The sequence below is a fragment of the Schistocerca piceifrons genome, chromosome 2 (genome assembly GCF_021461385.2).
Source record: "Schistocerca piceifrons isolate TAMUIC-IGC-003096 chromosome 2, iqSchPice1.1, whole genome shotgun sequence".
Classification (NCBI taxonomy): Eukaryota; Metazoa; Arthropoda; class Insecta; order Orthoptera; family Acrididae; genus Schistocerca; species Schistocerca piceifrons.
Genome location: NC_060139.1, coordinates 682,161,843 through 682,187,012, shown reverse-complemented (window position 1 = coordinate 682,187,012; position 25,170 = coordinate 682,161,843). Strand labels below are relative to the sequence as shown.

General features: G+C 40.3%; 1 protein-coding gene across 2 annotated transcripts in view; it reads right to left on the bottom strand.

The window, feature by feature from the left end:
- The window catches only part of LOC124776520 (serine/threonine-protein kinase Pak), a 140,053-nt gene extending 126,246 nt beyond the window's left edge, over window positions 1–13,807 (bottom strand). For both annotated transcript variants that reach the window (XM_047251548.1, XM_047251549.1), the window contains exons 1-2: window positions 13,380–13,807; window positions 13,084–13,282 (exon numbers count right to left, since the gene is read on the bottom strand). In XM_047251548.1, the coding sequence (XP_047107504.1) occupies window positions 13,084–13,282; window positions 13,380–13,435 (255 nt within the window). In that variant the 5' untranslated portion in view covers window positions 13,436–13,807. The remainder of the gene's footprint in view (window positions 1–13,083; window positions 13,283–13,379) is intronic.
- Between the last annotated feature and the right edge of the window lie 11,363 nt (window positions 13,808–25,170).

The window sequence follows — 25,170 nt, the reverse complement described above, 5'->3', positions numbered from 1 at the left end:
ATAAAGATAAAGAGGGCATTCTTGTTCAAAAGTAGTCTACTAGTACCCAGGGTAGCACTTATTTTGAGGGAAAAAAATCTGAGAATACACATTTGGAGATTGTGTGGTAGTGGATCACAGATCATGGGAAAACTGTATAAGAATCAAATTTTGAGATATGGTGCTACATTTTGCACATTAGGTGGACTGGTAAGGAATGAAGAGGTTCCTGACAGAATTGCTGGAGAAAGGAACATACACAAAACACCGAAAAGATGGAGGGACTAGATGATAGGACATGTTAAGATATCAGGGAATAATTCCCATGATACTAAAGCGAGCTGGAAAGGATGAAAACTAGAGGGGAAGACAGGGGTTGGAACACATACAACAAATAATAATAGAACATACTTACCATATGTTCCATTCCGTTACTGAATGGTATTTTGTCAGGGTATTGTTTAATAAGTTGAGTGTGTTAGGAAGGTTACACTATAAAACAGACACAGTGCATCACAGAGAGGTTTTCTGTTGATGTTTCAAGAGCATATGTTCAAAGAAAGTGGGCAACATATTACTTCATCCCATATACATCCCACAGAATGACCACAATGAGAAAAATCACAGAAATTAAAGCTAATACAGAGATCTATCAACAGTCACTCTCGCCACATACCATTTGAATGAAACATGGGAGGAGGACAAGATAGTCTTCCATTTGCGGGGTACAGCTATAGACAAAGCAAATAATGTTAGTAGAAGGCAGTTACAGTAAAGCAAAAGACATTCATTTCCTCTCCCACAGTTCTCTTAGGAGTGACTTAATATTTCCTATAATTAGCACTATTAGACAAACACTTTAAAGTGGCAGCTTTGAGTGGTACAAAGCAGCCTGGATTATCTCGTTTATGAGGGTGCCAGCCTCTGCAAGCGACTGTGTGATAGCCATTATCAAATTAATTCTGTCTTCACTTTGCTTTGGGCTGTGCTTTGCTTGTTATTTTCTTCTCTTATTTTGAAATGAGTCGAGATACTAATCTTGGTACATCACCATGTTCAAGTGTGACTCACACTACATCAGAAGGGCTTGTCAGTTCTCCTTTTGCACAAAGACAGAAAAAGGGTGTAGGCTGCCAGCCCTATGAGAAAAAGATGGGGCATGTTGCTTCACACCTCTCCTCTACCCTCTGACTGTCTGAGTTTTCATTAGTTTACACTTATGACTAACTGCCATGTTGTAGTATCTACTCTATATGACTGGCAGACAACACTTTACTGCAATTCTGAATTCCTTTAACTCCCATATAATTGGGCCGACAAAAAGGAACACATTTCTTCCATCTGACCACTTCCAAGATAAGTAAAGAAAATAGGTGACGACAAACAGTTATGTTGCTGAAAAAAAAATTATTATCTATACACAACCAAAAAGTAGCCAATTGTCTCCTTCATATCACAGTCATTACTCAACATACAGTTATACCATTTTAGATAGAGTTACACAGTATAATGCAGCACACACCACTCCTCCTGCCAGCCATACACCTCAATCTGCCAATGTACTCAAATATGTGTTCAAAGATGAAGATTATCTTTACAACTAAACTAAGTGTTCTATAATGATGATGAGTCCCATACTTCTTTAAAGAGCGTAGGGGAGCAACGCAGTAGGCCCGCACCGCCTTACTAGGCAAGGTCCTAGTGGAGGTGGTTTGCCATTGCCTACCTCCGACACGTGTTCTATAGAAATCTGTGCTCCTAATATGCATTGTCTAAGGCCTTTAGAAAAATGAGCATTGTTGGTTGGGGTGTGTGTGCAAAGTTATCTGTGACCTTTTAGATGTGGTAGACAACAAGCAGTAATGTATATGTCATGTCCCCCTGAACCATTATTGATTTCTGTGTGTTCTATAGAAATCAATAATGGTTCAGGGGGACATGACATATAAATTACTGCTTGTTGTCTACCACATCTAAAAGGTCACAGATAACTTTGCACACACACCCCAACCAACAATGCTCATTTTTCTAAAGGCCTTAGACAATGCATATTAGGAGCACAGGGCATTTTTTCAGAAAAGATTAATACAGCCACAATGTTACTACAAAAAGGGAGTAGTAATGAGAAATATTTGTACTTCAGGCACATTTCAAAGAGGGGCTACTGGACAGTTTGAATTCAACCTGCACATTAACAACTCTGTCAAACATCATTTGTGTAACATTAAAAAAATTAATAAACAATGCAATTTTTCCATCCTGGTGTCTGTCTTAAGTACAATGTTATAACATCCTAAAGTGCCTAGAGATATCAATACTAATACCAAATACAGTATAGCAAAGTGCATAGTAGACCAGATGGTTCATTACTATTGGGTTAGGAATACGTGAACTCAAATAGCAACAGTACACTACAAATAGAAAATGACAACCGAAAAATAAATCCATAGCAACCAGAATACAACACGTAAAACAAAAACATTACGAACTTATGCTCCAACCTGATATATGAACTATAACTAAAATAGTAAACTGCCTAACTCTGTTACACCTATCAAAAGGCTTGGAACACTGATATGTGACTTCTTTGTGAAACAAGCCACAAAGAAAACTGCACAGTAGGGTATTTCAAATAGCTGAACAGCTGATGGGGACACGAGGGGGGGGGGGGGGGGGATGCAGATTTAAAATTCTGTTGTGATAAGATCATGAGAGATGGAGCTCAAGGCAATAAGAGAAAAAGATAGAGAAGTACATCAGCCATGGTCCTTTCAAGTGGACCATCGTGACATTCATCTTTAGTGATTTAGGGAAGCCATAGAAAACCTACTGATAAATATAGATGTTTGGACAGGGACATAAACCGAAGAATTATGTACATGTGTAGAATCTTTATCTCCCTAACAAAAGGGATTACGAAAAATCAAGTAAAATAACTGCACAATTTGTGAATTTTTTAAAAAATTGTACTGTTTAAGGTATACAGTAGGGGAAGGCTATAGCAAATAGAACACACATTACTTGATAAATTACTCTGAGGTGGGGGAAAATTGACATCAGAAATGGGTCCATAAATACACTACCTTCTCCAGCATATGAACAGTGCAATGAGTTGAATAATGAAACAAAGAAATAAAAGCATTTTCAGATGCATGTAATCATCAGTATACCCACATTTCTTTCCTTCTCTATGTGTCATACTGAGGTTGCCAAATAATAATTTACAGACATCACCATGTACTGTGTGGTGACCCACTGAGTAATGAAATGGATGGAGGTAACGGACAGAACTACAGGAACATCATAATCCAAGGAAACTAAATACTTTTAAAGAGTTCTTGAGAGATACAAATACTAAAAAACAAGAATTTCGGTAAAAGAAGATTTTTTAAAGTCATATATGAAATCACACAACAATTAACTTTACACACACACAACTTTAGCAGTTGGTGATCAGTGACAACTTAGTACTGACTATCAACTTGGAAACCAGTTCCTGTGAAACTACTCAATATCTGATTACACAAAAACAAACATGCCAAATTTAAAAAAAAAAAACCTTATAGAATTCTCAGGTGTCCAGCCTGACACCCACAAATTTCATAAATTAGAAACACACCTGGAAGACATCAGATTGGACTCATGCCCAAGATGCTGGAGTTGGTGGTCGCGCGCGCGCGCTGTGTGTGTGTGTGTGTGTTTTTTTTTTTTTTTTTTTTTTTTACTGATGAAGTCTCTGGCCAAAAGTGTCTAATTGTGCCTGTGTGCAAGTCGATGTGTCTTATTTACGGCAAGTAGTAATCTGTCTTTTCCTACATTGTTGATATTCCTGCCTTGAGTTTCCATTGTTTGAGAGTACATATTAAAACAAACTTGTACTTGGGGTTACAGAATATATTTTATCCTCATTTTTCTGATTTCTGACATTCAATATACTACACCATACAATCTGGTTAATACATATAATTCATCTTCGTTTTGCAAGAGGTTAATGAGATTAAATTGGACAGAACTGTTTGGAGAAGTGTGTCAAGCCCACAAGAGCTTTCAAGTAATGGAGTATTAAGTACAAAGAACCAGCATAAGGCTCAGGAAAAATGAAAATTAAGACCTTATTCGATTAAAATGCTACATTAGGTGGTACCTATTCTCAACACTAGGAACCATTTGACACATGATTATTCAGACAATTTCTTATGTCTTGCTGAACTTATACCGCACAACAACATAACTGGCAGCTAGTTCCAGTAAACTGTCGATTTACTTACACAACACCTTGCATTAATTTGAGGGGTCTTGTTACGATGCCAATTTTGTTTCAAGTCTATAGTACTCTGCCTTTTTTCCACAGACTCCCACTAGCTTGGATTAATTTTGCTAAACCAGATTTCCTCTTTGTTTATTTTTATTCATGTCAAGTAGGTAGCAATTTTTTAAAATATGAATGACCTGGAAGCTAAACTTAATTCATTTTTATCTATTGGAGGGTTTCTTCCAAAAAAATCAAGCAACTCATTGAAGGCACTATAAACCGGAAGGAAGATTATGGTTTAACATCCAGACAATGAAGAGCTCATTAGAAATAAATTATCAGCTTGGACTGGACAAAGATGGGGTAGAAACTGCACAGATTAATGGGGTGGGGCCACCTTATGTCACTATGAAAATAAAAAGTTGTGGGACTATCTGTGCAGAGATGTCAAACCAACACAATGTACTAAAGTTAATATTCGCTAACTTTTAGGTGTTTTTATTACGAAAAGCGAAAGGGCAGGAAATGGTGAAAAATAAAGGATAAGATGAACAGTATCTTCAGGAATGGAGACGTCAACCCAATCGTCGATTATAAACGATTTAGCAGTAAAGAAGACCACTCACTGAATAACAGAAGCACTGAGTCACCAATAGGCACACACAAAAAAGAACACAAACTTGCTACCTTTCAGAATACATCCTTCATTGAACTAGAATGTGCGCATGTGCGCGCACGCACACACACACACACACACACACACACACACACACACACACACAACCTGTGGAGCTCCCTGTATTGGGTAGTTACTAGGGGCTCAGACAGAAGCAGCATACCTGCTGGCTATGAATGCAGGAAGGAGGGATGAGACATGCACGGGCTAGGCAAGTGATGCACAGGTGTGCTGGAGCTTGTGGAGTGCTGTGCATGATGTACATGACATGCAATGGGATGTGGTAATTGGACAGAGGAAGAGGAATCTGTTGTATAGAGGATGTGGAGACAATGAGTTAATGGACACTGAGACCAGTAGGTTTATGGGAGAGAAGAATGTGTTGCAAAGATAATTCCCATCTGCATAGTTCAAAAGCTGGCCATGAGAGGAAGGATCCATGGCCTACACTCTGTAGCAGCCCTTGAAATCGAGAATGTTGTGACACTGGGTCGTCAAATTTGTTCTTGGCCACAGTTTGGCAGAGCACACTCATTCGACTGACAGCTGTTGGTTGTCATATCAACATAAAAAGATGTGCTGCGATTGCAGCAGAGACAATACAGTAGGGCCTTGATAATCCTGATGTTCTGTGGTCTGTCAATACTGGATTATCAAATATGTCAGATTATCAAGGTCATTTTTAGAAATCTGGTTTTTAAAAAAAAAAAAAAAAAAAAAAATCAGTATTTGCAGAACCTAGTTTTAATGTTGAAAAACAAGTAATAGTTATTTACTAAGTAGAACAGGACAAAAAAAAGAGTATAAAAAATTACACCCATGTATTACTTTTCTGCAAAAAAAACAATTCAATTAATCTAGCTCTGTACTGCTATACCCAAACAATTTGATGCTCAAAGTTTCAGAAAAGTTTGATATACACAAATAATATTTTGTACACCATTTACAAAATGAAAAAAGCACCACTGGTTTGAAAAGATCAAGAACAAGGTAATGAACAAAAATTGTTACTAATGAATTGGTGCAATTAAAACAGAATCACTGGCAGAGATATCTCACATTATCTAGGGCATGGAACATGTCAGATATGTATCACCAATGATGGTATAGCTGAAATTTTCTTCTGAGTCCTCTGGAACATTGCAGGAATGTTGACTTGTTTCTTGAATTGAGCACTATTTTGAAGAAAAGAGTCATATGATGGGCCAATTCATAACTACAGAAGAATTCAATTGTCAGCTACTCTCGGTGAATTTCACAAAATTTTTTAAGGCTCCCGAAGGATTTGAGCTGATGGCTCTCATTCTGTTTCTAGTGCCCCCCGTGGGTTGAAAACACTTTGCAGAATCACATGGTCAGTTATCTCTTCTTCAATAGCTAAATTTTTGTCAATGTCGATCCATTCATCAATTTCTTCTGTTGAAAACACACTCAACTGATTGGTGGACGCATAATTTATCATTTATAGTATTTAAGAGCCAACAGTTGTCGACTCATCCTCATTATTTACGATGCTTCCCCATCTTGGCTTCTGCAAACAGTTTAGGCCATAGTTTTTTTCCAGACACTGCGTAAAATTGCAATTTTCACTTGTCTTTGGTGTTAATATTTTGTTGGAACTACGACACTGGAATCTGAGCTTAGCAGCTTTTGCACAAACATTTCTCTGTACCAGCATTTGAGATTTTGTATGACACCTTGCTCCATGCCGGATTATCGGGCCTGTCAGTTTGCCGAGTGTCACATTATCACGGTCTTACCATATATGCCATCACTGCTTTCACAGGTAGAACTACCTCTGATAGGGTAGGATATGCCTGTAACAGAAAATGAGTAGGAAGTATTGGGTGGGTGGATTGGGAATAGCCGGCCGCGGTGGCCAAGCGGTTGTAGGTGCTTCAGTCGGGAACCGCGCGACTGTTGCGGTCGCAGGTTCGAATCCTGCCTCGGGCATGGATGTGTGTGATGTCATTAGGTTAGTTAGGTATAAGTAGTTCTATGTTCTAGGGGACTGATGACCTCAGATGTTAAGTCCCATAGTGCTCAGAGCCATTTGAACCATTTTTTTGATTGGGAATGTCTTGCACCAGGGTCTCCCACAGAGATGAACTCGGTGACATGGAGTTGGGAGTAGGAGTGGTATGTTGCATAGATTGGGTGGGCATTGGAATACTACTTCATGAGAGGTGGCAAGATCTTTGGTGGGATGACCCTCATTTCTGAGCATGACAATTCTTGGAGGTGGTAGGAGAGTTAAAGGTCTATGAGGATATGGCATGGAAAATACCTTCCTGTGAAGGCCCTCATGCCTCGGAAAACCTTACTGGGTGAGGAAGTTCCCATCATCGCAGATTCGCCATGCACAGCTGGGCAGGCTATATGGGAGTGTATTTATGTTATGTATCAGGGAATTGTACTGGATTAAAAGAATTATCTAAAGTGTTCTTCCATACAGAACCATTCAAGTAAGTTTCTAATCAATGAATAATATCCTCAAGTAATGTCATGAAATGAGAAAAACAATACCAAAGGTATCCCACATTAACCAATCTTTTCCATCCAACTCCCATAGCATCAGTTTTGGAACCCTCTCCTTTTCATCTGCCAAAACTCTTACCCCCAAGCCTCACCTCACTGTACACTAGGGCCTATGGATCCTGCCAATAACATAAACTACACTCCCATCCAATGTCAAAACATGTCATTGATACAAGAGTTACCTATCAGGATAAACACTTCTGAATCCTTTCTCATTTCATTTTCCTATAAAACACAGACTTTAAAACAACTTTTATTTCTCTTCAACACCTTCTGCCTTTCTTGTTTCCTGTCTTTTCCATTTTCCAGCAAAAGTTCTGAATGTTCCTTCTGGATTTGGGTTTCAAATATTTTGGTATCTATATTTCATATTTCTTTTTTTATTTTTTTACTGTTTTTCTCTCAATTCCCTCATTACCACCTTATTTACATTTACTAAACTGTTGTACACCTAAAGCACAGAGTATCAATAAGTAACTTCTTCAGCTCTGACCTATGAATCAGAGGTGCCTGGTTCATGTCCTGATGAGAAGTTCCATTGCCAGTATTTTGCCAGCAAAGAGGGAGAGGGATAAAATTCTTGAGAACCGGGCTTCCAGGTAAGTCATTAAATTCCATACATTTGTATCATATACCATGGAGAGAGGGAACGTGACTTTCTTGTTGGTGAGATGTCTGTTACATGGGAATTTTTTCCTTATTCAGTTAGAAAGTATTTAAGTTACTGCTTTCACTCTCTTAAAATTACCCAAAATCTGAAATTTTTTATGACACTCAAACTCTGCCCATCACTCTGAAAAGTTCCTTTGGGTGTAATTATTTGCATGTGTAAAGGAAAACTTGCTCTTCAAGAACAACTTTACTTTTTATTTGATTAATTTATCAGTTCCCACTGGATCCTGCGAGCCAAAACTACTTAATCAGTTTACAGGTGGCTGGAAGCCTATAGAAAATGGAACCTACTGAATACTTTTGTATTCAACACTTTAGGAAGTGTTATCTAAGCTAAAATTATTTTTTATCTATGCTCACTGGATGAATGCTGCAGTTTCTTTCAAATGAAGCAATACTGTCAACCACAAAACCAATGATGGGGTGTAAGTGCAGGGATGGCAGAGTTAGAATTCTGGTTCAAATAACTATTATCTTTCATTTTCCTTAGGAAAACTGGGAATTTTAAGTAATTAAAAAAAAAGTTCCTACTAGATTTAAAAATTTATTAAAATAATACTACATGCTCCAGAATTTCTCTATCCTCACTAAAACAACAATTGAGTTTCAAAGAATATTGTCAATTACATGTTAGGAAAAGAAAAGAGAAGATATTTGCTAAAACTAGGGTACAGTTATGTTTGGTTCTCTCCAGTTTCTGCAAATTAATTTGGGTCTAGTGCAGCAGGGGATACAACCCATCGGCTTTGGACAAGGACGTCACAAGCCGCCAGAGAGCAGTTTACCATTTTCGCTTTTGCTGTTATGTTTCAGTTTAGTTTTTTTACTGATTGCTTAATAAAGTGGATCTGTTTATTCTATCTCGTGATTTTTTTTTTTAAGTCAAAAAACACTTATCAGCCACTGAAGGGAGCTACAACACTAAGAAGAATCGCTTCTCGATTGGCCACTTGTGACGTCATTGTCCAAAGCCGACGGGTTGTATCCCCTGCTGCACTAGTCCCATTAATTTTTAAAAAAATCCCAATGCGGCCTTAAACAAGGGCTACATGTTTGTTTCATATTCCATGTCAAGCTTAAGCACAATTTTTCCAACAAGTTAACTACAAATGAGATGTTATATGACAGCAACAGAAATGTGAAACACCTTCACAGATAAATTTCCGGACACAAGGGAAGGTTACTACTGTTGGTCTCACAGGAGAGATCTCAGAATTCCAGGAACACTGCTGTTATTGTTATAATGCTTCACAAATAAATTAGTAATTCAAGCAGTAGTTGAGAATTTCTGCAGAAGAAATCAAATACTTAATCTAATCCAATTTAAGAAGGGACCATCCAACTACTGTTGCTTATTAAATGTACTTAGATGAAACAGTAAAACATTCCATCAATTTACCACTTTGGTAGACTAATTATGAAAGCACACATTATAAAATTCTGTCTGCCACCAATTTTGGAAACACATCACTTATTTTATATGATAATTCAGGCCTTCATGACAAATTTAACTGATGATAAATCTTTTCAGGTTATCTCAAGTTAAAATGCAACGCATCGTGGAAAAAGTAAAAATAAAACAGTGACTGGTAACAGTAAACTTGTTGTTTCATTTAAAATGCAATATTAAAGAAATCCTATGAGAAGTAAGCCAGTAAAACTCTGACACACAACAAAAACATTATGTCCTATACAGAAAAAATTCTATAACATTGAAAAGTCTTATACCAGTAATATATTTGTTGCTAAGCAAAACGTTTCTTCTGAGTAAAAAAATATTAGTTGAATAATGTTTACCCATTAACTGAGAATAAAAAGAGGAAAACAGCTGATGTATAAAATAAAACATTCAACTGAAAGCCCTTTTCCCAGAAACAAATCTACAAACTTGATAAGGAATCAGTGACATGTCCTGCACTTTCCTTTACTGTAGTCTGCCTTTAAAAACGTATTTGATACTCACCAGTTTACAGATAATGTAGGGTTCTATCTGCTAATGATCTGCATATTACCATCTGTCCAACCAACACGGGTAAATGATAAAAATAAACTGATTTCACCACACCAGCTGTCTTGTGAGATTAGAAATGAACAGGGAACTCAGTTCTACACCCACTCAACATTCTAGAGGACTCAAAAGTGTTCACAATACTGTTTCACAAGGAAACGCCAATAAAAACTGAAAATGCCTCTGAAACATCTAAACATGTCATTCACTGTATATGCTACACACAAATATCATATTCACCACCTGTCTCTATTAACAGTGTAAGAAAATACCAACAGATGCTTCTTTTAAATTTCGATACATTCTCAATTAAGCAGACAAGTAATCAAATAGCATAAATACTCCACATATTATTTTACTGTAATTTGTAGCAGCTCTAGCTAATCCATGTTATAATGATAAAAAAAGCTAACTCCTCTTCAGAGCAAAATTCTCTTTTTCATTCTTTCTACCCTCCTAAGAGTTTCAAGAACAGCATGCAGTGACACATAAAATGACTAAATGAAGTTGTATTAGTCGAGAGAGCCTTGAGATTGTACAAATTACCTACTTACTGCCAATATTTCAATAGGCTCAGAGATGATGTTGCTCTACAGAAACTAAACTGTGGAACTGGTTTCCATGAATTACGTTCAGTATTGTATATGGCAGCCGCACACTATCCACTTCCCAGAAAGATCCCCCTGAGTTTTCAGGTTTGATCTCATAGCTCATCTTTCATTATGTCAGAATAAAAAAAATTCTTAATTATGGATAAGTATCTAGTTATACCTCTATCATAAAAAAGCAGATGGGACTCAAAGGGGGAGAAAAATACAGAGCTATATGCTCAGAAACTCCACTTACGTTCTTACTGATAGTGAAAGTCACAGTCAGTCAGGGCCTTAATTTTTTGATACAGCTGTAGGAACAAAAATTATCTCAGAGGAAATGATCATCTTAAATCAATTCAGACTCCTGAATGTCACACTGTTGCTGTTACCGTCACATGAGACAAAACAAGAAAACTTACTAAACAGAGCTTGGCAGCTATAAACCAATATCTACACTAAAAGACGGTAGACTGTCACTAACAGAAATTTAACTGCACTATTCAATTTACACTAATAAATGGCAGATAACCTAAATCATCAGGTAATCTACCTTCCAACTTTTAGTCTTAAATCTCCCCCCCCCCCCCCCCATACACACACTGCTCCTTTCCATTTTCATGTACAAGGGGCAGTTAAATGAAAAATGAGACAGCTGGGAAAAAGTAAGTACACTGTTTAATATTTCAAAAGTAACTGCTATAACTGTTAAAACATTTTATGCAATTTATTGCCAAGGTTGTTTGGATCATATTGCAGAAGATTCACTGGGAAACCCTTACACATCCTCCATACAATCCCAGTCTATCCCCATGCAATATCCATATTTTTGGAGCCCTGAAGGAAGACATTTGTGTGTATCGACTGGATTCAGATGAAGAAGAATATGCCTGAGTACAATCACGGTTCCCTAGGCAATTGCAAAACCTTGGCTGTCTTGTTTCACAGCAGGCTAAATGTATTAACGGATATCATAATTACTTTTGAAATAATGAACACTTTACTTTTTTTTCCTTCACCTGTCTGGTTTTCATTTGAATGTCCCCTATATTAACACATTCATGAATCTAGTACGTCCAGATTTATTATGCAATGTATATATCAGTGGCACACAAATTTTACACAACACACAGTGTCAATCTATTTAGTTATTTTTCCCGCACAACAGTATACAAAGTAGGATAGGATTAGGTGAGCTCAAGGCAGAAAGCCATAAATGGCTTTACCAACTTAGGAATACCATGGAAAACCAAAGTCACAATGACTGGAAAGGATAGAACACCACCTCTCGAGTGCAGGTCCAGAAATCTACAATTAGGCCTAAGTTAGAGTTAATCATATTTGTGATTAAACTTTTCTATTTGTGTGTAAACAGTAGACTTGTGAATTTTTTTTTTGTCCTCCTTACTGCACATAAGTTGTCTTCTTGCATTGTAATGGAACCTGCTTAATACATTATATAAGTTACAATCACCATTTACAGTCAAGATTCTCTCCTCTCTGCGTTTATCAAACATATTAGTTCTCTTCAGAATCCAATCTTATGACACAATCGGAATAAGAAAGACAACAATGAAAACTGACAGCAATAAGTGTGTTCAAACGTCGGATGGCAAATTCTGCAACAGAATGTTATGGCCAAACTACAGGCCATGTCATACCAAGTATGCCAAAAATCAGTATTTTCTGCAGATAGTACCATAGTGGAAGGATGAGAATTAGAATGAAAGTAACTAATGTGTTTAGAAAGACAGTATTTACTGCCAATGTTTTTACTGGTATGGTGATTATATACAGATGATGTACTTCCTGACAACTGCTATACTCTAAACAAAAGCTATTCTTCTATACACGGTGCCATTTGTCACAAAATGACTTTAGTGAAATGTTCACTTTTTTTGTCAGCCTCCATACAAGAAAAATGGATTGCATATGTCAAAGCAACTAAAAAGTGGACCCCCTCCCGTTATCTACTACAGTGATGATTCCATTTGCTTTAATCATATCATATTACTTAGAAATGGGCAACAATAATAACTGACAAACTGTGTATAAGCCGGCCCACTGCCACCAGTGGCAGATATGTCTTTGAAACAGTGAGAGTAAAGCCTTCAGTAAAATATACTGGACTCAAACATACTCGTTCCATCGACAAACAATAATTCACTTCAATTGTCGAAGTAAACAAACACACAAAAATTAACTTACTAGCTATATACCAGCTCACTGACAGTCTCTTCATCTAACTAAGCAATACTTGCCAGCACCTAAAGTGCAATTGTATGGCAACTGTCAACATCGAAAGCACTACAGATATCACGAAATTACAGAATAAACATTCCAAATCTAAAGTTTATGCTAAACTTACCGTAAACTCGCCTGTAACTGCATCAAATCCAACATGCACTGTATGTTCAAAGTTCGTTGGGTATGAGATATTAGGTTTCTCGTTTTCCTTAGCTTTTTGCTTGATCTTTCCTTTCAACATTTTTTTCTTCCTGTCTTCAGAGTCTGGTTCTTTCGGAAGGGGTCGCATATCTACCGGTAAATTCGGAGTGGAATCGCCCCTAAAAATACCATAAGAAATCATCGTGTACTTGTCAATTGCTGTATTAATGATCTCATCTACACATTGACTGACATTTCTCTACATAAATAACTCACCTATTGCTTGTCAGTCTAACAGGAGGTGCTGGTGGCTTATCCTCGTCGTCTGACATTTTACCAGTTTAATTATCAGTGAGTCAAAATCAGTTTCCCCCAGGCTAAAGACCGCCACTTCTAGAGTCCGTGCAAGATGCTATAGATTCACTGTGTCGTTTGGAAGACTGCAAAAAACACAGTCACCTTATATCATCCGTTATTGCACTCAATCACAAGTGAACTGAACACCACAGATGAATATTTTGGATAGGAATTGACGTGCGCGAGCAGTCAGCATGGTTACAGAGCCTCCGCCTCGAACACTTAATCAGTGAATGTCACGAAGGTAATGTCCGAGGTAAACACCAACTCCCAAGTTCCACCCACACAAACACCATGCGTCAGATGTCAGTTATTTCACTTGTTCCCACACAATCCTTGCAGCCGCCATCACCCTACCCCCTTCAAAACAAAGATGCTGTAGATCGAAGTGCTGACAAGACGTACCTTTGCTCACTTCAAGTCTACCAACTAAATTCGGTCGTGACAAAATCACGTTTCTACGTTCACATTTACAATGGACTTCAAGAAGATGGTTATTAGTAGCTTTCCGAAAGCAATCAAACGCCATGATTTTTTTCTTAACACAGAACAGTCAATCATATAGAGCTAAAAACCGATTTATCAGCAAACGATACAATGCAGTTTGATGTTTTAGTCTTGGATGACTTTCATTAATGCTTCTATTACGTGACAAATACTGTACGATTGTGAGGTTATCCGTCGATGAATAAATAAATAAACAAGTGAAACGTACTACTATACAATGCAAGCACTACGCTTTTCTTCGATTGATTGCTTGTTCATTGACACATTAGGGAATTTAAGAACCACTAGAAAAGTGACAACCTGTCAATTTCTTAAGTTATACAAGCTGCGACGTGGTCGCGAATTGAACAGTGACCCGAAAGTTGAGTGAATTTCCTTCACTTCGCATCTATGGTCACAAATTTTTATCTCATCAGACATCTTCAGATCTGTTTTATAAAAACATTTCCTAATATGCTTCTGTGACTCCAGTGTAGTATTAGGACATGTTTTTTATAAAACAGATCTGAAGATGGTCATTATAGACCGAAACTGTAGTCTAATGACATAAAAATTTACGACCATAGGGGCGAAGTAAAGGAAATTTATTAAGTAATAAACAGTCACCAACAATATTTCCATGATAATTAAGATTTTTAAGCCTATCCTGTGTGAATTATAAAATATTTATTGTTCGTTTAGTAACCTAGGTATGTTTCAGTACTTACATTCCATCTTCTGCAAATATTAATTTACTTGAATATTTTCACCTTCTCCAAGGCAAGAAAATCTGAAGATGTGTAGGTTCCCTACATGACGTTGTTTTTATATATTTTGAGTATGGTACTTGCTCTGTACTTATCTCAAAGTTATGCCATTTAGCGAACCGAACGTAAAAATGTTGTTTGGAAGCTGCTAATTATTGCTTTCGAGAATGTTTATCTTTTTCCCGAAGCCATATAATAACTTCTATACAGGACAGCCAGCACGGAATGACATTGTGAAGTCGTAGATGTATCACTTTTATCATTTGTTTGCCATAGTTTCTTACCAGTATTCCATTTAATTTGTGTAGTTTATTACACCTTCTACAGTGTGTGTTGGTTTTGAGAACTGTGGCTGTCCATATATACAAAATCTGATATGGTATCTATACTAATATTATATTATTGAGTTGCTGGTAGTTAGTTTGTTAGCTACTTCCATTTTTCATGTATCATTTTGCACAATTAATCATAATGCTGTTGAACAATTCATTTCACATTCTATCACAAATTAATTTCTGAATATGGTTGCACGCTGAGCATTTGTAAGTGTCTGAAGTGCAGATATGAGTTATAATCCCTACCCAGCATTTTAAACATGACAATAATAGAAATTCTTCTGCAGAATTGCAGGTGGTGTTAAAGAGGACCTTTTTCAGTTGTTTCCGAGTTTTACTTTTCTGTCAGATATTTTATATCACTGGGTAAGTGATCAAAAATTTCTGTTGCTGCGTTGTGCACCCCTTTTTGTGCTAAAGACAAGTCATTGTTCCTTTTGCATAGCAGTGGATTATTTACAACAAACTTCATAAGGGAAAGTATACTGTGAAGCAGTAGTCAGAATGCCCAACTCCTTAAATAGATACAAAATGAGATTTTCACTCTGCAGCAGAGTGTGCGCTGATATGAAACTTCCTGGCAGATTAAAACTGTGTGCCGGACTGAGACTCGAACTTGGGATCTTTGCCTTTCCCGGGCAAGTGGTAGAGCACTTGCCTGCAAAACGCAAAGGTTCCGAGTTCGAGTGTCAGTCCGGCACACAGTTTTAATCTGCCAGGAAGTTTCCTTGAACAGATGTCTATAAAATGATCGTGGGTAAGCCCCACATATTATTCATAGAACACATATTTGAGCAATTAAGACTTTCTTTTTTGGACATGAGTTACCCCTGAATTATTCCATATGTCATTATCGAATTAAAATACATAAAGTTTGTCAACTTATTGATTTGTCTTTCCCCAAGGTTTTCAACGATTCTAAGTGCAAATGTGGCTGCACTAAGTTGTTTTAGGATTTCCAAAATGTGCTTTTCCCAGTTTAAATTCTCATCAATATGGACATCTAAAATTTTTGAAGTTTCCACCCTATTTATTGCTTCCCCACCACCTGTTACACTTATCATTACTGTAGTATTCCTTGATGTGTGGAACTGGATACATCGTGTCTTTTAAAATTGAGGGTGAGATCATTTGTAGAAAAACAGTCAATGATACTTTTAAGAACTCTGTTCACCATTTCTTTTATTTCTGTATGTGTGCTTGGATTAATAACAATACTAGTGTAAAAAGGACTATTTCTGCTTGTTGTATCTTAGACAGAAGATCGTTTTCAGATAAAAAGAACAATAGTGGACCTAAGAATGAGCCTTGGGGAACCCCATACTTGATTTCTCCCCTGTCAGCATTACACCCCCAGACTATATTGGCTGAATTACTAAGTACAACCTTCTTCATTTACATTAATTTCAGCTCTATTATGGGTAGACAGGACAAAAGGTGAAGGGGACATATATGATGATTTGTCGAAGTCTTTATTAGCATTTTCGGTAACATGATATGTTTTGTAGGCTATGATGTCTCTGTCGACGAAGCTTTCCAATCCAGACACGTTTGGGACACCACTCCCACCACGTACAACTGCTACTGTTAACCAGCCATTACCATGCGAAAATGTGTCATTCAAATCAATGCTGAAATTCAGTCTGCACCCACAAAACACAGAAGGCCCATCTAGCAATGCGTGTGCGGCAACAGATTTAATTGTATTCTTCTTCTTGTCGGCGGTGGAGACGTCGTTCAAAACAGACTGTATATAAGACTATTGAAGATGTTGAAATGTCAACGACCGCCGCCGACAAGAAGAAGAATACAATTAAATCTGTTGCCGCACACGCATTGCTAGATGGACCTTCTGTGTTTTGTGGGTGCAGATTGAATTTCAGCATTGATTTGAATGACACATTTTCGCATGGTAATGGCTGGTTAACAGTAGCAGTTGTACGTGGTGGGAGTGGTGTCCCAAACGTGTCTGGATTGGAAAGCTTCGTCGACAGAGGCATCATAGCCTACAAAACATATCATGTTACCGAAAATGCTAATAAAGACTTCGGCAAATCATCATATATGTCCCCTTCACCTTTTGTCCTGTATACTCGTAAGAGAGCTAAAATTAATGTAAATGAAAGTGTATTTATTTGGTGTAAAGGAAAAGGTGTTTGTGAATACATTAAATTCGTTGGAGATTGTACACTGTATTTTCATAAATAAAGTTATTGATTGAGGTGACACATCAGATATGACATTATACATTGGTTGGCTTTACCAACAGTCCCACATACATTCAATTTATTTGGGGGAGTACTGTGATTCATGTAGTCAAATGCATAAGATAGGTCGCAGAAAATATCAAATAGTGCTATTTTATTATATAATGCTTGTAAAATTTGTTGAATAAAAATGTAAATGGTATTCCCAGTAGAGCAAATCTTCTGAAACCTAAATAATGATTTGCTGACGATATTAGTGTTGCTAACGTGAGATACCATTATGGAAGACATCACCTTCTCAAAAATTCTGGAAAATGATGTAGGCAGGGAATGGGTTGGTAATTATTGAACATCTCTGTTATCACCTTTCTTAAAGAGTGGTTTAACAACGACATATTTCAGTCTCTCTGGGAAAATGCCTTGAATTTGTGGTGCGTTACATATTTCAAGTAAGAAATGGGAACAAATCTTTAGTACTCTATCGGAAACACCATCAAAACCAGATGACCTTTTATTTTTGAGGGAATATATAATTTTGTGGATTTCAAAAGGAGATGATGGTGATACATCCATACTGCTGTGATTTTTCTCTTGACCTGTTGTTCCTATACTTTGAACTATATTAAGAAAGTATTATTAAATACATTTGCTACCTGTGACTTATTATTTATAGCCCTTCCATTCAGCTCAACAGTGACATTATCCTTTGCTGTGGCTGGTTGTCCTGAGTCTTGTTTCACTACATTCCATGTAGCCTTAACCCTCCGGCAGGCGTGCCTATGTATAACATGAGCCAGCACAAATAACAATGTCTTACAACATTCCATTTTTGCTTCTACAATTTCGAACCTGTAGCTGTTCCTTCATTATTGCTTCAGCTAATGCAGTGATAAGTTGCGTTGTTATATATCCAGCTGAGCAGCCATAATATCAAATGAACAGCAAGGTATGTAAGAAAAAATCTACGATCTATGTATGAAAATGACCCAGTTTCTGATCTAGGAGCACAATCCCGCATTGAGGCAGTTCTATATGAGGTAATTAGCCATCTAGTAAGTCCTTGGGTGGAATATGATCCAACTGCACAGTTTAATGCTTCGAATGGGTCATTACTGTGGAGTGACACACATAAGCAGCAACAGAGTGATGTAATGAAAGTTTATTTTATTATTGTTTAGTTAAACAGTGATTTAGCTCATTTCATGTAAGTATAGTTTTTTGCAGTGAAATTAAACTAAAGTGAAATTGCGATTTTGCTCTTACATAGTAATCTTGGTAACATAAAGATACTTATTTTTTACATACGTACAAAGTATGCTGCATGCCTGCTCGTGATATAAAAAACAGTGCACATGTTAAAAGTTTATAACTGTTGGCAGATTAACAGGTTTCTGATGCTACATACATATTACTTTACTTTTTAATACCCTATGCGATTCTGGATATGGATCATAATATATGCAAAAACAGTTCCCAAGTTTTCTATATACACATATATTTTACCATAAAGACTGATACACATGAACACTGCATGAAGTACAAAGGCAGACTGAATTAAACGTGGCGGCTCGTCAGAGCAGTTAATGCGCCACACAGTTCCCCCACCACAGTACGGAGTATGGCCTATGAGCCCTGAGGAGGGTGGGGGGGATGGGGGTCATGTGGGTGTCGGCATCGGTGTGAGTGGTGCGAGGTGGCAGGCACATGACCAGAAGCTCCATCTTCAACGGGTCAGAGTGCGAAGGAGTGGCGGGGAGCCGCCAGTCCAATCGTAATTCGCAACCCAGAGGGGCGGGGACTGATGTGTTGGCCACCTCGGGAGTAGCAGTATGGGAGAGGCGCCAGTGCGTGAGGATGCCTTCCCGAATGCATACTGAGCTGACCGAAGAAATGAAAGCCCGAACAAATGATGGGTCGCACTCTTGTGGGAGGCAAAAGCTGTGTATTGACATTGAGTTCCTTGGTGAGGGTCAGGTTTGTGCTGTTGGTGAGCAGTACAAGCATACAGTCATCTAACACCATAATCGATATGTCATCAACGCGGTCAGGTGGTATGTTGCAGCGCAAAATGAAGGACGGGGCATCCACGTCTCTAGTACCTGAATTGTCTTCAAAACCTGTGAATGGGGATGATGATGACATGCCTGAGGAACCCGCGAACAGTGGTGGTGACTTATTGGACGGAGAAAACCCAACCATAGGTTGAAAGGGCTTGTTAGTGGGTTTGTCAAAAGAACATGTGCTCGGGCAGTCCAACTGGGACGGCAGAGCTGTGTCAGAGTCTACGAAGGAAGGCTTGAACCTGTGTAGAGAAACGGTTTGCAGGCGATCTTTTATCATAATGTCAAACGTCGTCTCGCCCCTCCGGAGTACTTCAAAGGGGCTGAGGTAAGGGGGTTGTAAGGGTTGTCTGACAGAGTCATCCCTGAGCATGACGTGTGAGCAAGTGCTGAATGCGGTTGGCACATAAGTGTCAGGTGGGGAATGGCTGACAGGTGGGTGTAGCCGGATGTTTCTAAAGTGTGAATGCATCCTTCCGATAAAGTCTGGGAAGCGGGGGGAATCCCCGGGATCTTGGGGGAGGATTAATTCCCCAGTTAAAACCGGGTTTTCGTCGAAAACGAATTCGGAAATCGTCCCATGTAAATCTGGTTTAAATGTAGAACGTTGGTCCAGCAACACCCAAGGAAATGCCTTGGACCAGAGACAGTCATGGCTCCTGAGTGCAGTTTTAAGGGTGTGGTGCCATCGTTCCACCAACCCGTTGCTTTGCGGGTGGTAGGATGTTGTATGGATGTTTTTAATACCGCAAAGATTACAGAGAATCGTAAAAAGTGCAGATTCGAACTGTCGACCCTGGTCAGTTGCGATGGTGGATGGGCAGCCGAACCTAGTGATCCACAAAGAAACGAATCCTTTGGCCACAGTTTCTGCTGTGATTATGGGTAAGGGGATGGCTTCCACCCAACGAGACATTTGGTCTATTGTGGACAGGATATACTTGTGGCCCTCCGAAGGAGGCAGGGGACCGATAAGGTCGATATGTACATGACAGAAACGTCCCTTAGGGATGTCAAACTTGCCGAGTGGTGGATAGGTGTGACGTCCTATTTTGTTTCGTTCACAGGAAAGCAGCTGCGTGCCCATGTTTGACAGTCCTGTTTCACATCTTTCCACACAAAACGCTCGGTGACGAGGCGAATGGTGGCTCGGACGCCCGGGTGGGCGAGATTATGCAAGGCGTCGAAAACCTGTCGGCACAGTGTGGGTGGGAGCAAAGGCTGCAGAATGCCCATAGAAGAGTCACACCACACTTCGTCCGAAATGCCCGGGAACGAGCGAAGACTGCAGGTCTGTGAGCAGACCCTGAGTGTCCTCGTCCGAAGTCTGTAGAGCGGTGAGGTCGGATAAATCGACGATACTTGAAATGGCATTGATCCACGAGAGGAAATCAGCAGGGATGTTCTCCGTGCCTTTGATGTAGCATACGTCTGTAGTGAACTGAGAGACCAGGTCGAAGTGACAGAAGCGTCGGGGGGGAGGATCCTACGTCCACCAGCAGTTTGTGATCAGTAAGAACGAAGAAAGAATGGCCTTCGATGTCAGTGAGGAAATGTTTGATGGCCTCGTACATCACCAGGAGCTCTCTATCAAAAGTTGAATATTTCTTCTGTGCTGTAGACATTTTTTTGGAGAAGAAACGAAGTGGTGAAACTGTGTCGCCTATGCTCTGTTGTAATACTGCCCTGACAGCGACGTCATTGGCGTCTGTAGTGATGAACAAATCAGTAGACAGATCAGGGTAGGCAAGTATGACTGCGTGAGCTAAAGCTGTTTTAAGAGCCCTGAAAGCCTCTAGCACTGGTTCAGTCCAACGGACTCGTTTAACGCCTGAAGTTTGTTTGCCGGAGAGCGAGTCCATCAGCGGGGCCTGCACGGCAGTGGCAGAATATAGATGACGGCAGTAGTAATTTACAGTACCTAGGAAACGTCTGAGTTCTTTGTGCATAGCTGGGGGTGGCAATGACGTGATAGCCTGCACGCAGGATTTGGGGGGCTGTATTCCATCTGCGGAGACAGTGTAACCCAGAAATGTCACATAAGACTGACGTAATTTGAATTTTCCTTGTTGACCTCGACATCGTTGGATGCCAAAGTCTGGAGGACCTGGGATAAATTATCTTCGTGGCCTTCAGTTGATTTGCTGAAAATGAGTATGTCATCCAGGTATGCAAAGCAGAACTCGAATCATCATAAGATTGAGTCAATGAAAGGTTGGCACGTTTGTGCCACATTCTTTAAACCGAATGGCATGAAGTTGTACTGGAACAAACCGAGCGGCGTGATGATCGCAGTCTTTGGAATGTCTTCCAGCGCTATGGGAATCTGGTGATAAGCATGTTTGCAGTCAATCACACTGAAGATTGTGGCACCCATAACATATGAGTGAAATCGTTTATGTTGGGCACGGGGTAATTTTCCATGACAGTGCGAGCTTTTAAACGTCTGTAATCACCACACATTCGAAAAGAACCATTGTGTTTGGTCATGAGTTGAATTGGTGAAGACCAACTGCTGTCTGATGGCTGTAGGATGGCTGCCTCCAGAATTTCATTAATTTGCTGCCGGGCCACATACAACTTAATGGGGTTGAGGTGTCTAACCTTGTGTCTAATAGGTGGGATGGCAGTGGTAATTATCTTGTGTGTCGTTCCGTCAGTGACAGAAGAGACTGAGAACAGTACATGAGGCTGAGTAACATTCTGACATGGAGTTTTGGGGCGAGTGGGGCGCGATGAGGTGTAGCCATTAGCACAAGTGGGAAAAGGCAGGTCGAAAGTCACATGCCTATTACACGAGCGCGGCGTGCGCTTGTTTGTAGAGGTCAGCTGCACACGGAGCACGGAGCGGAGTGGGGCGCACAGCGACTGTCTGTTGTTAACTTTGCCTTGGGCAACCGGAGCAGGCGAGAGAGGCGCTGACGTAGTGCGAGGGAAAGCGATGGACACCGAGTTGCTTGGCTGACGTGTGTGAGAGGGGGAATGTTTATCGACAAGCGGGGCGGCTGCCTGCGTAGTGGGTGTGGTCGTGCTGTGCAAGCGACTGTTATTACAGACACTATTTGAAACACAAAGCACTGCATATAGTGGGTGCTTGGGCAGTGTGGAGGTCACTGAACGCAAATCATCACACGCAATGAATGTTTTTGAACTAACCTGATGAGTGTTTGGACTGATGCTTGGCTATAAAGTTCAATCCGGTTAAGGAACTGCAGACAGCAGTTTCAACAGCGAGGTGCGGGCCGCAGCGAGCTCATTGTAAGTGTGAGCAATGCGTTCTTTCAGCTCGTCACTCTCCCAGCAGAGGTGCACCACTGAGTCGTATTCTGAAAGTAGGTTAATGACGCAGGTCACATTCTAGGCCACGAGGGTGGAACACTCACGAACTAAATCCCATGTTGCGGCAGAAACGGAATGAGGAGAATGGGTGCCGGAGCATGGTATCTGAGTGGTAGACAGATGGTGTAACACTGAACACTGGACTACATTTGGGGAGAGCTTGTAATGGGACAAAAAATCCATACCAAAAATTAGTTCCTCGATGTCAACGATGTAGAAGGTCCACGAGAAATGCGGAGAAGGGGATAGGTCCATCATCACTTTCACAGAACTGACAGTTTGTAATGTTGATGCATTGACAGCTCGTAGGATAGACTTTGTCAGTGAAAAGTCAGTAGGAGCCAACGATCGAGGTATGATAGACACGTCAGCGCCAGTGTCAATTAGGTAGACAAACTGTGATGAAATGTCTGTCATGTATAAATGACCGCTCGAGCGAGGGAACGAGTGGATGGATTCCAATATTAGGGGATGCCTGTGAAGTTCCCCACAGGACTCTGCATCACTTGGTTACTGTGGTCAGCGTTTGGATGTTGGCAAGGTAACCTGCACTTCTTGCCCTCAGCCCCAAAAATCTTGTGGTACCAACAGTACGAATGAGCCGGATGTGGCGGTGGCAGTGACTATGACAGCAGGGGAGGCTTGTCCTTGTTGATCTGTTCTGGGACATAAACCGGGACGTATGGAGTGTGGACGATTCTTCAGTGCTCAGAAAGAGAAGAGGGCGAATGAGTACTGCCTGGTGGCGTAGAAGGTGTGGAAGTGGAACGGGCCCTGCCCCTGCTTGCAGACAGCCAGTAAACAGGAGGAGTAGTGTCACACAGTGATGGTGGATGAGCTCGGTGTTTCTGGCACAGGAGCGCATACAGCTGCAATGTGTAGGCGAGAACTGATAGACTCAAAAGAGAGCGGCAGTAGGTGTACCTGTAGGTCAGTAGGTAACTTGGCAGACCACACCGCCCATAGGGTGACATCCGGCATCATGTGTTCATTCACGAGTAACCTAAGGCAGCGCCAAAGTTGTGATGGAGTGCGGTCCCCCAGGTGCTCCTCATACAGAATCTTGATTATCAATTCCTGTGGCAAGCAGGCAAGTCAGTCCAATATTGTTTTCTTGGCGAACTCGTACTTTGGTGGTAGTGGAGGCGAAAGTAGGAGATCACAAATTAAATCCGCGTGGTCGTGAAAGTGTGTGACCAAACATAGGAACTTGGAGTTGTCATCAGTCACTTAATGCAGCTCGAAGAGGTGCTCCACCAGTGCGAACCGTGAAACTGGATTGTCCTCTTATGGAGGAGGTAGCTTGGGTAGGCGGTGTGGAGGTGGAGATGAAGGTGGCTTCGGCATGCCTTGGAAGGCCTACGGTCCCACTACACAAGAGTTCATGCTGGGATCCAGCATCACCAGAGCGGAAATGTTACTAACACATACGTTCGGAACAACAGCTGATTGCAATGTCTCTGAAGACACACGGAAACACGATGCAGCAGGCACGGTTGGAACCGTGGAAGTGAACAGGCAAGCGGCGCGTAATGAGGGCTCGTAAACTGGACCGGAAAATGCAGTAATAGCGCTGACATTGTCCAACTCGGAAATGACGCAGAAAGCCAGTGCTGCAGATGCAGATGGTAATGCAGAAGGAGTGAGCGGTTGTATGGTCAGAATCAAGGCCCCCCGTGGGTGAGGGAGTGGGAGTTAGGGGGGTGGTGGCCTGGAGCTTAAAGTGCCAACAATGAGAGTTTTTGTGCACACTGGCCACACACCCTTTGTGGTAGGGCCATAAAACACTGGTGAAACCTGTTGGCGGTCACACTATCATAGTACAACATTGCTGGGTGAAGAGGCTATGTTGAGTGCATTCGTACCCGTGTGGCCGCAAAACTCGGCCACTGATCTGGTGGTTTGTTCTGGCAAACTGGATGCATAAAAATGTCTCTTACTGATTTTTGAGGGAGGCGAGGCTGGCGTAGCTTGGTAATAGTTGACTGCACGTGTGTTTTGCACAAATGGCAGCGTTGCACACAGCACTACTGTAACCGACGTCCTGGCGCATAGAAGATCAAAGCACGTGTGTGAATTTCAGTCCCTTTGAACTTCATATGAGCAATCGATTGTCACACTATTTAGTAGATCGTTCACTTCCCTTTTCACCTGTTGTTGTGCGTAATCTGGCAAAACAAAACCTGAGTCCATTGTCTGAGGTAACTGCATAATGCTCAGTCATTGTGGAGTTGCTAAAGTAGAGGTTATCCTCATCGAAGATCGTAGATCATTGTCCGTTAGCTGCGAAATAGCTGACGAGGTAGGGTTGTGTTGGCCTGGTTGTAAGTGCTGGGCCTCCAAATCTTTGTAAAGAATGTTCGGTGATGTAGCCATGGCATCATACGTGAAACCTGTTGATTCTATACGACCAGTGTGGAAGTCACAGAAGATGTAGAACTTTTTGTCCGGGGTCACAAATATGGGATTCTGGATATGGTTCAAAATATACATAATAAACAGTTCCCAAGTTTTCT